This window comes from Xiphophorus hellerii, chromosome 7, assembly GCF_003331165.1.
Source record: "Xiphophorus hellerii strain 12219 chromosome 7, Xiphophorus_hellerii-4.1, whole genome shotgun sequence".
Classification (NCBI taxonomy): Eukaryota; Metazoa; Chordata; class Actinopteri; order Cyprinodontiformes; family Poeciliidae; genus Xiphophorus; species Xiphophorus hellerii.
In genome coordinates this window covers 15355476-15369574 of record NC_045678.1, presented here as the reverse complement: position 1 = coordinate 15369574, position 14099 = coordinate 15355476, and the positions used below count along the sequence as shown (strand labels likewise).

The following is a 14099-nucleotide window of genomic DNA, read 5'->3' as shown; positions in this document are numbered from 1 at the left end:
ATGAGCTTTGGGTCATGACCGAAAGAACGAGATCGCGGATACAAGCGGCCGAAATGGGTTTTCTCCGTAGGGTGGCTGGGCTCTCCCTTAGAGATAGGGTGAGAAGCTCAGTCATCCGGGAGGGACTCAGAGTAGAGCCGCTGCTCCTTCACATCGAGAGGAGCCAGTTGAGGTGGCTCGGGCATCTGGTCAGGATGCCTCCTAGACGCCTCCCTGGTGAGGTGTTCCGGGCACGTCCCACCGGGAGGAGGCCCCGGGGAAGACCCAGGACACGCTGGAGGGACTATGTCTCTCGGCTGGCCTGGGAACGCCTCGGGATTCCCCCGGAGGAGCTAGAAGAAGTGGCTGGGGAGAGGGAAGTCTGGGCCTCCCTTCTGAAGCTGCTACCCCCGCGACCCGACCTCGGATAAGCGGAAGAAGATGGATGGATGGATGGGATGGAGTACAAGGAGATTCCAAAAATATGCAAACTACAGATGAAATCCCAAGACCCAGTCTCATGCATCCACAGAGGTATAACAAGTCACATATAACTTATGGCCTATAACAATACAATGCTTTATCAAGTTCAGAGAACCCTAAAGCACGCCACACAATATTCAGTCATTCACACATTTACATGCTGATGGTGGAAAGCTACTGGATCGTAGCCACTCCTGCCCTGGGGCAGGTGAAGTGTCTTGCCCTGGGACACAATGAAAGAGGCAGACAGAGTGAAAATTGATCAGAGGGATCTGGTGAAACTGGAGAGAGGAAATATATTTTGGGATATTCATGAACTAGAAAAGGTCTGAAATCAGCTGCTGTATTCAGCTTCTCATTGGAGTTCAACCGGTACATGAGCACAATTGCGATCACAGCATATATCGTACTTGATTAGGTCAAACAGCTACTTGTAAGAAATAACTCAAACTACCTTTCTGTTTGAGTGACAGCTGGATGCCAGATTGTAAGCACTATCTCTCCACTTGACGACGTGGAAAAAACATCAAAAACGGTTTCAGCAGCTAAGCTACGAAAAAACTGAGTAGGCTTAAATTTTGAATTACTGAATTATTTGTCTAACTACACGACGAAAATACCATGCAAGATGTTTCATATGTTTCCACTAAAAAACAAAAACAAGTTATTTTGTAGAGAAGACAAAATCACCATAATTTACTCTATTTGACTGACAAAACATAAAATTAAAATATCCCCTTACTTTAGACAGGAGCTAGAAAATGTGTTCACCGCCACTTAGCAGCATGGCATTTCACCACACCCATAGTGATTCTGCCCAGACTGGTAGTAAGTTTACTTTGACTTATAGTAGTATCTACTTGGGTTATTGAAATCCTACCCACACCAGCAAAGCAAATTTCTCACCTTATTCAAGTTGAGTCTGTGTGTTAAATTGAAATATTAAATTTTGATCAAGTTGTGCAGAGCATTCAGCAACCATATCAGCCCATATTTCTTAAACAAAGTATAATGGCTGTTAACATGCTGGCATTATGTAAATTGCCCACAATTAAATCGGACTCCCAGTTTTCTGCTTCCCATCCACCACCATGTTTTAATTATGGCCAGGTCTCAGGACAGAAAAGTTCTGTTTTTCCTGGTTTGTTGCAATCAGTGGTAACCGTATAAAGATAAAGAGAAACTGCTGAAATGTTTGTTTTTTGATTGACATCTGGAGTAATGAAAAACTGCTTCTCAAAATCTGAGTTATTACACACTAAAGAGACATCAGTTTGGATTCTTAACAATTAGAAACACTACAGAAACAATGTTCTTCAAATGTGCCCATGGCTATTCTGGAGGAGCTGCGGAGATCAAAATCTAAGGTAAGAACATCTGTCAACAGAAAAATTTTTAGTTTTGCACTCAAGTATATATGGCTTACAAGGATGAGTGGCATTCATGGACTGTCTTAATAAAGCACCTTTCAAGTCATACTGACCCCTCAAAGTGTTTTATACTGGAAAATCATTTACCCATTTGCACAAATTCACACACATTCATAAACTCATATGCAGATTGTAAGTATCTTGGGGTTAAGTGCCTTGCCCAGTGGCACAGTGACATGTGACAGGAGGAACTGGAATCAAACCTAAAATCTCCCAATTGTAAAATAACTCCTCTATTACTGACCTATATTAAATCCTTTGTTCTACTTGTAAAACTCTGCATGGCCACCCCAAAGGCAAAACACGGTAGTGGCAGGAAGATGGATTGGGGAGTTTTTGTTTGGCTCCAAGTCAGTGTTGAAGGGAAGATAGTTAAAACTAAATGCAGGGGTATTTTAATAATTAGAAACCTCAAAGCAACATGGTGTTCTCAAAATGCTCCCAGTTGGGACCACAGAACTGAACACTGAAGGCTTTCTCTGGGTTGAATACAGCAGATTGGAGACAGGTTATCTTCTCGCAACCTTCAATCAAAGTAGTGCATGATTAAATCATCCAAAGAAAGGATAGAGAAGACACTCAGGGCCTAAAACTCTCCTCTGAGAGGTGAATGCCATTTCAAAAATCAAATCAGATGCAAGTTATTTAAGTTCAGCCCCAAGCACAATCAGCTTTGTGACATCCTGTTTATTCTGGGCTGGACTCTTATCATGCTCACAGTTAATCAATTTTCTATTTCTCATGAAACAGAGAACTAAGATTACCAGAAGGTTTTTTTGTTTTTACAGCACCAAACGAGTTTTCACATTCACAACAGACTACACTGCTTTATCATAAAAACCCTTTGAGAAAATTTGAATATAAAGCAGACAATGCACAAAGGTTGATTGCTATGCAAAGTAATATCCTCACTGAGATGGAGAATGAGGGTCTGTGGGGAATTGGTTCACAGGGCATCCGCTATGAAACTTGCAGTTCAGTGAACTTCTCTCTACATTAAGAGCCACTGAAGTCGCACAAAGGAGCGGCTCCAAATTAGGAGCACAAAGGCGCTTCTGTGAGAGCTTCAGAGTGAATTAATGAGCATTGATACACTTTCTCACAGCGTTCTTCCCTACAGCCTCAGCTCCAGCGTGTCGAACAACATCAGCTATTAAAAGATTACCGAACCCAGCTCAACCACTCGAAATGATACAGTTATTAAATCGATTTGTTCTATCCTGTATGTGCTGTGTCTCAGTTTACCACAGTTTCGACATGAGTGAGAAGTTTCCAAACATTAATCTGCCACACCTCAGGTTTGGAGCACAGATGGTCCACACTTGGAACTCATTTAAAGATGGGACCGTCTCTTTTCTAACTCCAGACTGCAGTTTATGAGCTTTCAAAGCACGCAGGCTTCAAGATGTTTCCAATAAGAATCTCCCAAGGTATAGGTATTAAAGTTTTTGTTGGGAAAACATTATACTAACTTTTTATTTTCATTAAAATTATTGCAATGCCACGCCCTAACTCATCTTAACCAAATTTAAGAAAAAACTTTAGCACTGTTAAACAAAAAAAACTGCCCAAAGTTTTGCCTTTAAATGTTGCAAGAAAGTGAAAATGTTTGGAAGGAAAAGATAAAAGAATAAGAGACAAAAGAAAATTGTGCCCAGCAGTGTTTTTGCAGTTTTATGGGGGGATAACCAACTTTAAAAAATCAAAATGTCAATTTCAACTGAAATTGTAACATGATTTCATGCTTTTGCAGTTTTGGTTGTTTCATACATGTAAGTTTTTCACTGACAAAAATAAGACATAATGGCCATGTGATCATTTGTAGCCACTTTGATAGAGTCCTACTCTCTCTCATATTTTATGACTGAACTGATTTAATCTTCCATCCCTAAAAATGTTTTACCACACACAAATAAATTACCTAAAATGTTAATTTAATTATACTAGAACTGTACGTTTCAAAGCAACACAGTCAAAAAGCTGGAGAAAGAGGTGTAGGACTCATGCTTGCTGTTGTGTCTAAAATACTTGGTGTGAACGGTCAGCTTAGATGTGGGACGATGGCATAATTTTCAAAAAGTTGCATATGTGTTATTTAAATAAAAATAAAAACCTTCACAGTAAAAGGAAAAAAAAAATCTTTGAAAATCTAGAAAATTCCGTCTGGAAGAATATTAGTTCCTTAAAATATATGAAACACAGATATTTTTATTGGCCCACGTCAGCCCATGCTGAAGACCGCCCCTATCAACTCCCCGTGAACAGGAACCAGAGCCAAAATAAATAGAAGTAGGCTGCAATGCAATGCATGAAATTAAACTGAACATGAAATTTGAGCATTTCACTTTCACATATAAATTCGGGCATTTGGGCAAAATAATCTCAGGCCCCATTGGTTTCATGTCTAGCAACGCCCCTGACTAAAGTCAATCAGTTCTGCACTAATGATCAATAGATGCTGATGAAAAAGGGCGTTGCCAAATTGAAAATAGGTTTTCAGCGAATGAATTGTCTTTGTGTCCGTCTGTCTGCAGGGAACAGTGAAGACAGTTCGCTGACCTGAAGTTAACACCTCCACGCATTCGCTCAGAGTTGACTGGAGGAATCTCCATAATCTCCCTAATCGCTTTCCTCAACATCTAGGTTGCTCTAATGCCGATCCTCACGAAAGCGGGTCAGATAAACAGCCCGGTTCTGCTTCACAACAGAATCCTCGCTCCTGTCAAAAACAATCGGCGCGCCCCCACGAAAAGTTTGAGGAGCTGCGTGTTTTAACCCACGCTGTGAGCCCTAACAAAACCAAAATCTTCACAGACTTCCAGGTTCACAACTTTACATGACGTCTTCGTTTTGACTTTCTTGAACTTACCCATTGTTGTCAAAAGTTTCCGAACGGCCACGAAGCGAAAAGCGATGAGCTGAGAAGTTGAGCTCCAGCTACAGTGTCGTCGCGTCCTGGGATCCACACTGACCGCAGCCTGCTCTGCTCCAACACTCACCCACCGCGTCCCCGTGGAGGAGGCAGCGTGGCTGACGTCAACACTGAGGGGATTACTGATGGGAGTCACAGCTTGGCCCCTCCTCACCCATAAGTTTGGACCATCATTTGTTATGCTGTCATGTGCGCAAAGTCCAGTCTGACATTCCTTAGTTATCTCACACCAGGCTGAGCAAATACATAGATTTTATTCTTTTTGCCATGATGGGATCTGCTGCTTAAGCAAAGTTTATTTTGTTTGTGCTACAGTGTATCTATACATTTTGAACTTTTCTCACATGCTGCAGTGTCACAACCAGTTGAGATGTAATGATATCGATCAACTCCAAGAGTGTAATTGTGAACCAAATTACTGAACTGATTGCATCCATCCATTTTCTAACACCCTTGTCCCTGGAGGGTTCGGGAGAGGTGTTGGTGCCTATCTCCAGATAACATTCCGGGCGAGAGGCGGGGTACACCCTGGACAGGTCGCCAGATTTACGCCAAATTGTAAATTTGAAAGATTTGCAAAATCAAATTTTCCAACTGCTACAGCTGCAAGTCTTTTACGGAAGTTTTTCCTTAGCAGCATTGCAGCTCCAAAGATGGGACTTATTACCTATCCTCGTTTGCAAAATTGTACAAGCTCCGTTAGATAAGATGGATGGTTTCTGTAGACATAAATTTGCAAGACTTGCCAATCATTAATTGGATTTAGGTTTTCTTCCAGGATTGTCCGCTATGTTGCTTCAGCTTCACCAACGTTCCCGTTCCTTTTTAGAAAAAGCATCTCCCAAAGCATAATGCTGCCACCGCCATGTTTCACAGTGGGAATGGTATGTTCAGGCTGATGTGGAGTGTTGGTTTTTGCTCAAACAGACGTACGTAGACAAAAAACATCTTCCCAGTCTTCACGAACTGCCCATTTCTGCATCTTCCTCAGCCCTGGCCTGTCTAATACGTTACTTGGTCTTTGTGATGCTGTGTGCTCCCTAGTTTTCATTAATAAACTTCTGAAGCCTTCACAGAACTGCTGGATTTATACCGAATTTATCTGTTTATTAATCAGAAACATCGAAATTACACAAAGTACATTTTATTTATCTGATCATTTCTGATGGCAGCTGGTTACACTGGATTTCAGAGAAAAGGGGGCAGGATACAAATGTTTGCCGCTGCTTTCTGTTTTTATTCATTAAAAATTGAAAAACATGTATCATTTTCTTTCCACTTCACAATTATGGAGTCGTCTATGTTGGGTCATATAAAACCCCAAGGCAAAGGATCTAAAATAACAAAGAACTGGATATTGTTGAAACAACTACTACTGCAGGAAAAGAAACCCCCACAAGCTGCAGATTTTGTAAGAACTCTGACCCAAGTCTGTGACACTCAGGGGTTATCTTAAAATTTAAGTTGCACAGTTGTTTGTTTTTTGATTAATTTTTCTTTTTTTAATGAAGGAGCACATGTTGTACAATGTCTTAAACTTTAAAAAGGTTTCTGTTGCACGTGTTAGCTTCATTTTCCACATCTGGATTTAAACTTATTCAGACTGATTTCAGGCCCCACTGCCTCCACGGCTCTTTGTCTGCAGGTTCCTGCTTTTATCCTGGAAAATTTTGCTTTAGGCCAGACAAAGGCAGGAAAAATAAACCAACTCAGTCTCCAAAGAGAGATAAATAAGAAACATAGAGTGACCACAATGACACAAAATGGCTACAAAGAGATGTACTGTAAATCAGCTAAAACGTAACACACAATAGTCAGAAAAATGCACAAAGCACTTCAATGAGACACATGACTCCCTTAAAGTGAAACAAATGACCACAAAGACATAGAAAAGACATAAAGAGTTAAGAAAAGTCTCCCAAATGAGTTGCAAAATGACCAAGACGGCTCTAGAAACATTCAGTACAATCAAAATGAGACATTACAGCATTTAACAGATGCACAATGATGCTTTTTATCATTCACAAAAGCCAAAAATGAAATGGAAAACAGCCTGAGTAAATTCAAATTCTCCACGAAATCAATAAATAAAACAAAGAATGCAAAATTGAAAAAAAAAAAAAAAAAAGCACATCTATAATGAAATGAAACAAGATGCATCAAATGACCAAATATCGTAAAGACATGCTTATAGATTATATTGGATTTATGTCATGGAAATAATAATGCTGTTTAATTATATTTTACACTGACATCATAATTTCCCATTCCTATAAATGTTTTCTGAGTTAATATGATCAGTCACAAAGAAAAAATGGCCAACTGGCCCATAACAACACCTCCACTTAAAAGCCAGATTTATTTAAAAAGGGACTGAGAATCCCAAAATCACTTTCCCCCCCAACAAGCTGCTTTAAATGCCTGATTTTTCTGTTTTTAATTTTATTTAATTCTCTCATGCTTCATGTTACCTCTGTGAACTGTGAAGGAAAGGCAGGCTTTTCACTAAAGCGAGGTCCTACAAAGAAACAACACCAATCACCATCAATCCAGTGCGCTGGTATCCGGTACCCAAGGAGGTCTGAGTACCCCCCGCCCCATCCCAGTCCAATCCAGTCTTTTCAATGCTGGCCAAGTGGGCAGTTCTCACTGGTTTGTTTCATGGTCAAACAGCTATGGCATCTTCCCAAGATGACAAACTCAAAAGAGGTTGAAAAGCAAGCAGTTTTACCAATCAACTTTAGAGCTAAAATGATTGTGCTGTTATTTAATATGTATTATATTTTGATTTTAACACTTGAACATTTTTCTAAAACCATGTTTCATTTGTTCTACCCGTCATCAAGTGTCGATGTTAAGGTTTTCAAATGTTATCTTTTTTTTCTAACTGTAAATATCTAAGTGGCAAAAAGATTTAGTCACTGAAATAGACCAAATTGAAACTTGCACTAATTTATCCACACATAAATTAGTAAATTTCCTTTCACATGAAATGTACTAAATTGCTAGTGTTTAACAAAAGTCCTATGATTTCTACCAAATAATGTATGTTCCCTGTAAAGCAAAGAAATGTCAGTCAATATCTGTGTCTGTGTTTGGGAGCTGCAGCAGGTCAGTGTGTCTATGAGGGCGCTGCTGAATAGAGGATCTGCATGGGAACCTTCCAGCAATGCACTGACTGATACAGCAGCTGGCAGACAGCAGGTATATTAGTGGACTATGTGAAAACAAAGCACATCAGACAATGCCTTTTAATCTATCATTATGCTTTAGGCCCATGCCATGTCATTCACGTAACAACACAAGTGGTATTTTAGTCATTAAGTCATTAAGAATCACAGAGAATCATTAAGGATTCTCTGTGATTCTAAGGAGGTTCATCTTTATTACTGTTGTTTCAAGGACCAACAAGGTGGCATACATTTGGAATGGATATATTTGAAACTAATTTTACAGTAAAGGCAAATTCAGTAAACCAAAACAGATACTTAGAATTTTTTGATGTGCCTAAACATCTATTTGGTATCTGGATATGTTATTAAATTCAAATTGTTCAAATTGTTAATTGGTTTGGGACACTTTGCTTTTATTGTGACTATATAAAGTCAAGGAACAATTCTTTAAACCGAGACATGTTACCAGACAAGGCAATGTCAGAGATGTGGCAGAAAACAAAAAACACTATGGAGAGAAATAATGAGTAACAGGGAAAATAACATAAAACCTTTTAAGAATATTCTGGGGTTTTCAGCTCACGTATTTATTGCTTCACTTGATCGTCGCAAGGGCAATGTCCAATTATATCATATTGACAAATGCAACAAATAAGTCACAAACATAATAGCAAAAACCCTACCAGCAATAATTGGAGACAGAGCTTTTCTATGAGCATATTCCTGGCTGTACTTTATGTTGTGTTCCTAATTAAGAGTAAGCACTGTGAAACAGGGTTGCTGGCAAGCATTAGGAGCTAATTGAGGCAATCCTGTGGCACCTAATTGCAAATAAAGAAAAGCTGCTGAAGCCCTACACCAAACATAACAGCCACTATGGTTACTAAGCAATGGGAAAATCGCAGACACTGAAAATGGGCTCAAAATGGGAGGTAGTTTGATGTGTGTCGAGAGCAAAGTTGGCAGTAGATCAAATGCCACAAAAATGAGTTGGACAAGTCTGGCCTGCAGACGATCTTTAATATGTTACTTCATCACGTAGAACAACCAAATTTTAAAATCCCCAAAGTTTTAAAAAGAAAATAATAGTCTCAGATGATATAAATATAAACAAGAGGCAAATTGTAATACTTCCATCAAGTTATTTTAAGAGTTCCCCTGTGTTCCAACTGGGAATTTATATGACCCTGGTGGACAAATATGGTAAAGATTAAATGTAATCAGTTCTAAAGCTTTTGTCTGGTGATTAGAAAACAAAATGCAACCTGAATAAAAAAAGCTCCCCTTACCTGTTAGTTGCAAAGTTAGTTTTCTGGATGTGAGCAGAAAAGAGCTTAAAAGGTCGTTGTTGCCAAACTGAATGTTTTCCAGCTCAAATGTTTTGTGGTTTCTTCTGCGGGCAATTATTTGTACAAACAGAGTATAACATGGTCGATTTTATCAGTAATGAATGCAACAGAAGTTTTAGTTTGAGTTTGTCTGAGTCGTCACTGATATAGAGATGTAAAAGCATTTTATGCTCTGACAATATCTTAAGACTTAAAGATATGCCTTTATTATTTTTCAAAACTAAAATAATCCACTTCAGAGTCTTCAGAGGCTGGATGCACTCCAATCTCTAATAGGGTGGGGTACACTCTACAAAGGTCAGCAGAAGTTTTTGGACACTTAGAAAATGAGTTCATGCACATTTTGTTAATGTCAGCTAAAGGAAAGCTCAATGGAAGAAGAAACCATTAAATTTATGGGGATGGATGTGGCTAAACACATAGTTTTGTTAATGCCTTTGCATACCTTGAACTTTTTACATTTTGTCATGTTACAACCATCAACTTTTACTTGTTTTCTTGGGATTTTATGCGATAGATCAGCACAAAGTAGCACACAATTGTGAAATGTAAAGCCTTCAGAGGTTTGCACAAAACAAATATGAAAACCAAGAAACTCAGAACGTGCTAAAAATATAAAGTTTTGGAGGCTTTTAAAGCAAGATTAGCCTCTTAAACAACGTTCCAAGTTGTTCCCCAGCCATTAATGGAGAACTGTTCAATATATCCTGCAAATGGAAAGAGCAAGACTCAACTGCAAACATGATCTTCAGACTAAACTTACATCCAGGAGAAGAAGAGCTTTAATTGGAGAAGCATCCCAGAGCCTCATGGTAACCCCAACGATCTGCAAATATATATACTGTATATAACAATATATCAACAGTATATGCCACTATGGAGGAGCTTCAATGATCCACATCTCAGGGCGGCCCCCTTAGAAATATTGTTAGAGGCTGCAAAAGACTTGCTACTGAGCAGATGGTTCACCTCCTAAACAAAGATCTTAAACTCACAGCCAGAATCTTTATCTGACTAATCTAAGGCTGCTCTTTTTCTTTTTCTGTCTTTACTTATGTCAGAGAAAGTGAATTACCTTAATCCTTTAAATAACCTTCCCAGATCATTTTCTCTGTAATAAAATTCCTGTCAGCTTTCTGCACTGTAAAAGCAAATTGGTTTATATGTGTTCAAGTGCACAGCTGGGCACTTTTATAACCATGAATATTAATGTCTGCAGAGAAATTGTTCCTTATGAAAAAGCATGCGTCAACTACATGCTAGGACACTGCAGGTATGGGTACAAGTAAACAACGCAGTTGAAAATGAGGGAAAGAAAAGTTAGGAAACCAGCTTTGACCTCATGTGGATTACTGTGGGGAATCAACATCTGGTTTTCCATTTTAGTAAAAAGGTTGAAAACATTGTTCCACCGCCATCTAAGGGGAGAAAGGGAAGAAATATGTTGTACACGTCTGTTTAGAAAGCCTTTTAAAATATGTTTAACTGTTCAGCTTCTCTGTATGTAAAATACAAGCTCTGCTTCATGCTTATCAAACTTGCATTTTGTCAAATTGTTTTTGTGAACTTTGATAGTCTTTGAGTAAAAGATTAGTGAGAGTCAAATTTCATTTGTTGTAGAAGATGTGTATGGTCAACATCTGTTTGTTGCTCTGCAAATGCATTGCATCCCTTCAGTGGAAGAATTGTGGTGGCCAACTCCAGCAGCTTGAGGGGGGTGATGAGCATGTAAGCAATGACTGAGATGAGCTAATACAATTTCTTAAACCTTAAAGGTCTGGGCTGATGCCAGGAACAGGGTGTAAAGGTAACTCTAGACTATTTTTTTCCCCTGCAGTGCTTACTATTAAATGACCATGGTTTGAGATGCACGAGAAAATTATTTTCACATTCATTTTCAGAATGAAAATCACATTGGAGTAGCATGATTTAAGCTTCACTCTAACACTGGAAAGCAACGCAGCAATGTGACAATGCTGCTGGTGATAATTGGGTCACTGCAACTCATAATAAAAATAAAAAAATGTTAGTTATACACAAAACACAAAGGAAAGAAGGGTAGCTTGGGGCATCTATTGAACTGCCATGAAAATATGGACCAGATACAGGTGAAAAATAGTTCTAAAGTTGCCCAACACAGAGAGGACTGTACATTAATTAATGTTAACAGATGCAAGCTGAATATCTGGACACAGGTTTGTGTTTGGCAAAGTTGGTTCTTCTGAAAAATTGATGATTCTCAGGTTGTGTGTGGGCGTGTGGGTGTGTGTGTGTGCGGAAAAACAACTTTTTTGTAGCTGTGATAGCAGACTTAGACAATAACGTTATGCTGCCATCTAGTGGACAATAAAATACTCCCTGCCAGACCTTTTATTGCAGTCCTAAATACATTTAATAATAATAATAATAACAAAAAAATAATAATAATAACAATTATTATTATTTTATATTTTTTATTATTATAAGACTTTGAGGTAAAATTCTGCAAATCGCTGGTTCCTCAATTCCCCAAATTGAAGTAGACACTTGAATTAGAAAATATTTCAAGTGTTTTGAAAGAAGTAAATGGATTGGCATTTGTATTTATATGTTGTGTTACCTATATCTAATGTCTTATTTTACACTATTTTAATTGTTGAGCTATATTTAACTACAAATAATGTTGAGGCTTGTGTTTTTTAGTAGTAACTGGAAAATCAGCAGAAAAGTGATTCTAACCATGGATTCTTGGATAATTTTGACAGTGATAAGTCATTTTGTTGCAGTTATTATCCATTCATATAGCTTTCTGGGATTGTGACTGAAATATGCTCACAAACAAATTGCACTCAAACTGTTAAGATGTTGTGTTTAGTAACTGACTCATTCTGTATCATGACTGTCAAAGACACATTTTCTATTGTTTTGACATATGCATTATTATATAAATCTTATTACCAAAATAGGATATTACTTTAACCCTAAAAGAATGGCACAGAGTGTAGTCAAAGTGGATTCAGCTCCAAGCAGCAACACTCTTGAATCATCTGAATCAGGAATGAAAGCCCGAAAAAGTGTCTGCAACCATAATTATTAAGAATCAGACTTTCAACAACTTTAGTTATCCTAGAAGTATTCAGGGTGTATGATACATTTGCTCATATTGTTTTTATGCCAACAAATTACACTGACAATTGAAATTCAATACAGATCTTTTAAATGCTTTGTCATTTTTAGTATCAGTTCATGGATAACAGGTTTTTATCCACAAAGTTTGAACAACAAACTTTGTGGATTGTGAACAATTTACAAAGTAAATAGCACAAGTGGTGGTTAAAGATAACGCATAGGCAAAACAAGTGTGAGCAGTTTGAACTCTATGTGCTTTGGGTCTCCATTTTTATAGCTTTAAAATCTAACTACGACCTACCAGAAAAATAAATAAAAGACATAAAAGTAACATTATTAGAAATAAAGCCTCACAACAGGGTTAGTGGTGAGGCGATATTTAAAGTAGGTGGAATTATTCATGACTCTATCAGGGAGGAATTAGCTTTGGGAAACCAGCAAGAGATTCACTCAAAGACAAAAAAAAAGTACAAAGTGTGTACATAAATATGTACTGAACTAATTTGTGATTCATTGTTAAAAAAAAAAGAATACTGTTCATTCTTAAAAATAAAAGATGGCAGAAATAAGTTGAAGCAATAAATTCTTCACAGCCAGAAATAATAAACTATACCTTTTGTTGATGTTTCTTTTATCTTTTTGGGAAGTCACCAGTCATGCAGGTTGCTCATTGTCTTATTTTACCTTTTTCTCCTACATTAGTGTTTCATGCAAAGATTTGTTTCCCCATTGAAAGTAATTTGCATGAATCTGAATAACTATTGGAAGATTATCCCCTAAATGCATTCATAACTCTACATTCAAATTCGGGCAAATTGTGTTAGCAGAGAGTCGGCAGTCTATGTGCTTTCAGTAGCTTTGTGAATTAGATGACTGGGTATGCATTTACATAGTGCAAATGCAATCAAACAAACTGGGTAAACAGTTTAATAAAGATCTAATAAATTTAATAAAGGAAGCCAATTATATATTATCAAAACATAGGAACTACTAAATAGACAAATAAATCTAAAATCTTACAGATACTGTTGGACTAAAAACAAATTCAATTAAGATTAATTAAAAACTAAATACATTTCTGGCATCAAGAAACAAAATCAACACTAATTTTTAAATCAGAAATTAAAACAACTTCACTCTAATAAAACTAAATCAAATATGAAGAAAAAGAACAGGCAGAAGTCAGTAGAAGTAATAAATAGAGAAAACAAAATAAAAAACTGTGAATAAATATATGTTATGTTATGAGGATGACCCAAATGCAGAAAGACAACAAGCAGCATCAATGTAAAAAAGTAAATTTATTAGAAACTGAAATCCACTAAAAAAGTACAAATAGAGGAAACATCTAGTGAGGAGGGGGTCTCTGGATGTCCCTTTACCAAGAGTCCAGAACAAAGCAGGGTGACCTGAAGGTCATCCTAATGATTCCCAGGCAGATCTACAGGACCCAGACAAGACATTTCAGAGGATGACCTCATCCCACAGGAAGAGATTCTGATGCTTTGGGGCAGCTCTGTAGCTGCCAGCTTAAAGAGTTGATATATACTGTATGTACCAGTGGAATAACAGAATACAAACCAAAGCATTTCTTACTCAGAAATGAAATAGCAGATACCACACCAACTCAAGAATCTACTATAAA

General features: G+C 37.7%; 1 protein-coding gene across 1 annotated transcript in view; it reads right to left on the bottom strand.

Annotated features, from left to right (window-relative positions):
• The window catches only part of gpm6bb (glycoprotein M6Bb), a 38960-nt gene extending 33938 nt beyond the window's left edge, over positions 1–5022 (bottom strand). Inside the window, exon 1 of the mRNA XM_032568222.1 lies at positions 4762–5022. Coding sequence (XP_032424113.1) covers positions 4762–4765 — 4 coding nt within the window. The 5' untranslated portion in view covers positions 4766–5022. The remainder of the gene's footprint in view (positions 1–4761) is intronic.
• Between the last annotated feature and the right edge of the window lie 9077 nt (positions 5023–14099).